General features: G+C 48.0%; 1 protein-coding gene across 1 annotated transcript; it reads left to right on the top strand.

Moving 5' to 3' along the window:
• Positions 1-1,132: 1,132 nt before the first annotated feature.
• Positions 1,133-1,715, top strand: LOC101596199 (cytochrome b-245 chaperone 1-like). The gene has a single exon (XM_045156975.1). The coding sequence runs from the start codon at positions 1,133-1,135 to the stop codon at positions 1,634-1,636; it is 504 nt and encodes a 167-aa protein (XP_045012910.1). The 3' UTR covers positions 1,637-1,715.
• Positions 1,716-2,927: the final 1,212 nt, after the last annotated feature.

Below are 2,927 nucleotides of genomic sequence, written 5' to 3'. Positions count from 1 at the left end.
TTAACAGCCTTCTTTTAGCAAGCCATTGGTTACTTGAAGCCAGCCCTTCTTGCTATGAAAAAATACAAAATAATTATATTTGTATTATTCTATTTTGGACCAGGATTAGGAAACTCTCACACAATGAATCTAATCCTTCAATTGTTCTCTTCCTAGCAACATCTTCACATTTCTCTAATGAACATTTAAGCTTTTTCCATGAGGAAATAGTTGTCAGATGGAAGATATCAATCAAGGTACACATGTACTTTATACCCCAATAGAATGTTTTCTCAGCAACTTCTCACATAGGTGCTATGGTGGTTTTATTCAATTGTCCCCAATAAACTTAAGTGTTCTGAATGCCAGGTTTCCAACAGATGGAGCTTTAGGAATTAACACTTTATGGAGGCAGTATGTTGTTGGGGGTTGGCTTATGAGTGTTATAGCAAGTTTCCCCATGCCAGTGTTTGGCATACTATCCTGTTATTGTGGTCCATCTGTGGTTGGCCACAGGAGATTGATGTCCACCCTCTGCTCATGTCATCATTTTCCCCTGACATCATGGAACTTCCCCTCTAGCCTGTAAGCCAAAATAAACCTTTTTGTCCCAAAAGGTGCTCTTGATAAGGTGATTTCTGCAGCAATGTGAACTTGACTGTAATAGAAAAGTTGTTACCTGGAGTGGGGTTGCTGCTAGACACCTGACTGTGTGGCTTTGGCCTTTTGGAGCTGATTTTTAAAAGGAATGTGGGAGGACTTGAATCCTTGGCCTAAGAGATGCCTTGCTATGCTGGAAGTACAGCTTGATAGACTATTCTGGTCAGAGTTGAAAGACCTGAATGCAATAAGAACTATGGACTGTGAGATTTGGCTTGTGAGGGTAAGAAAGAGATCAGCCTGGACTGGGCTAAAAGCAGCTTGTCTGAGAGGCTTGCTGTTATGCCTATGTCCTGAGAACTTTTGCAGGGTTGCTTTGCATAGAAATGGGCTGGTGTGCTAGTCTCACGGGGGTCTGAGCAGGTGTGCAGCCTCAGCCAGGTCCTTCTCGGAGCTGGTTGTTGCCTGGGAAGGGACCCTCCTTATCCAGCCTCGTTTGGCCTTGGACACGCATCCCATTGAGAGCGGAGCCGAGCAAACCAGGCCGTGTTTCATGTGCACGTGCGTGTCCACACCGGGAATCTTGTCCACTGGCCTGGCTGCTGCCTACTATAGTGGAGATAGTCTGGGCTGGAAGCTCTTCTATGTCACAGGCTGTCTATTTGTGGCTGTGCAGAACTTGGAGGACTGGGAGGAAGCCATCTTCAACAAGAGTACCGGTAAAGTCGTTTTGAAGACATTCAGCCTCTACAGGAAGCTGCTGACTCTTCTCAGAGCAGGCCATGACCAAGTGGTGGTCCTGTTGAATGACATCCAAGATGTGAACATGGAGGAGGAGAAAGTCCGGTACTTTGGGAAGGGCTACATGATAGTGCTCCAGTTTGCAACAGGCTTCTCCCACCCACTCACCCAGAGTGCAATCATGGGCCACCGCAGTGACGTGGAAGCCATTGCCAGGCTTATCACTAGCTTCCTGGACCTGCACCACCTGGAGAGCCCCTCTAAGAAGTCTCAGAGCAGTGACAGCGAGGCTGATGGCCCTGGAAGTCAGAGCTGATGGCCTGGAATGGCCACTGATGGCCATCTGCTTCTGATGTGTCTCCTGATGATTGGCCAGTCACAAGGATCCAAGCAGATCTTGGTCATCTGCCTGTGGCTCTCCGGGCAGTCCTAGGCTGTACTATTTTCCTTTTGCCTATTTACACTTCTACTCTGCAGACCCCTGGGCTGGACCCTCCTCCATGACCTAAGAAGGCTGCATCTGCGAGGTTGCAGGAGGCAGGGACTGTACTATGGATTTCAGGGGCTTAGAAATTAGTGCCTTTCCCAGAATTGAACTATAGCCCTGGCTTGGGCAGCATGACCAGGTCAGGAGACACTCACCCTACACATGTGAATGATGTTGGTCTTTCTTCAGTATGGAGCCAGGGCATGACACCCATACATGTTAGGAGGGCCTGGCCCATCTGTAGATATGGGTGCCAACAAGCACCAGAAATCCTGATGTTTCCTCTTCCTATTGCTTCCCTAGATTGGGAATCTTCAGTAGTCAGAGGCTTCCCTGAGGGCAGCACAGGCTGCTGGGGCAAGGGCAGAACATACAAGTTATCCTGATTATTTGGGCTGCAGCACTTTCAGAGGCTTCCTGTCCTGGAGGGGGACAGCATTGGCTGCATGGAATTCAGCATACTGATTGCCCTACCCAGACAGCTTGTCTGAGTGTCAGAAGAATTGCAGAAGAGCTGTTTTGAAGGGGAAGAATCCTCAGGCTCAACCTGGGTAGAAGCCATAGCACCCTGTGGCCTCTGAAGCCCAGGAGCTCCTTTGTAGAAACTAAGCTCCAGCCTCTTGAGCCCTGAAGAACTTTAGAAGATGGACAACTTTTGTAATTCTAGTCCTGAGGAGGCTGAGGCAGGAGGATTAAGAGTTCAATAGTAGGGCTGGGGAGATGGCTTAGCAGTTAAAGGTGTTTGCTTGCAAAACCTGAAGGCCTGGGTTCATTTCCTCAATCTGTGTAAAGCCAGATGTATGAAGTGTTGCATACATCTGGAGTTCATTTGCAGTGGCAAGAGGCTCCTGATGTACCCATTCTCTCAAAAATAGAGTTCATGCTGGGTGTGGTGGCATATGCCTTTAATCCCAGCACTCAGGAGGCAGAGGTAGGAGGATTGCCATGAGTTTGAGGCCACCCTGATACTCCCTAGTGAATTCCAGGTCAGCCTGGGCTAGAGTGAAACCCTACCTCAAAAAAACAAAAAAAAAGTTCAATACTTCAATAGAGTTCAATACTTGCCTGGGCCACATAGCAAGACCAGTACAGAAATTGGTGCCAACCACTAACGACCACT

The sequence above is a fragment of the Jaculus jaculus genome, chromosome 8, assembly GCF_020740685.1.
Source record: "Jaculus jaculus isolate mJacJac1 chromosome 8, mJacJac1.mat.Y.cur, whole genome shotgun sequence".
Classification (NCBI taxonomy): Eukaryota; Metazoa; Chordata; class Mammalia; order Rodentia; family Dipodidae; genus Jaculus; species Jaculus jaculus.
This window is presented reverse-complemented; position numbering and strand designations above follow the sequence as displayed.

Bases quoted from the DNA above. Each gene is read 5' to 3' on its own strand.
- LOC101596199 (XM_045156975.1), top strand. From the start codon at position 1,133: ATGTGCACGTGCGTGTCCACACCGGGAATCTTGTCCACTGGCCTGGCT.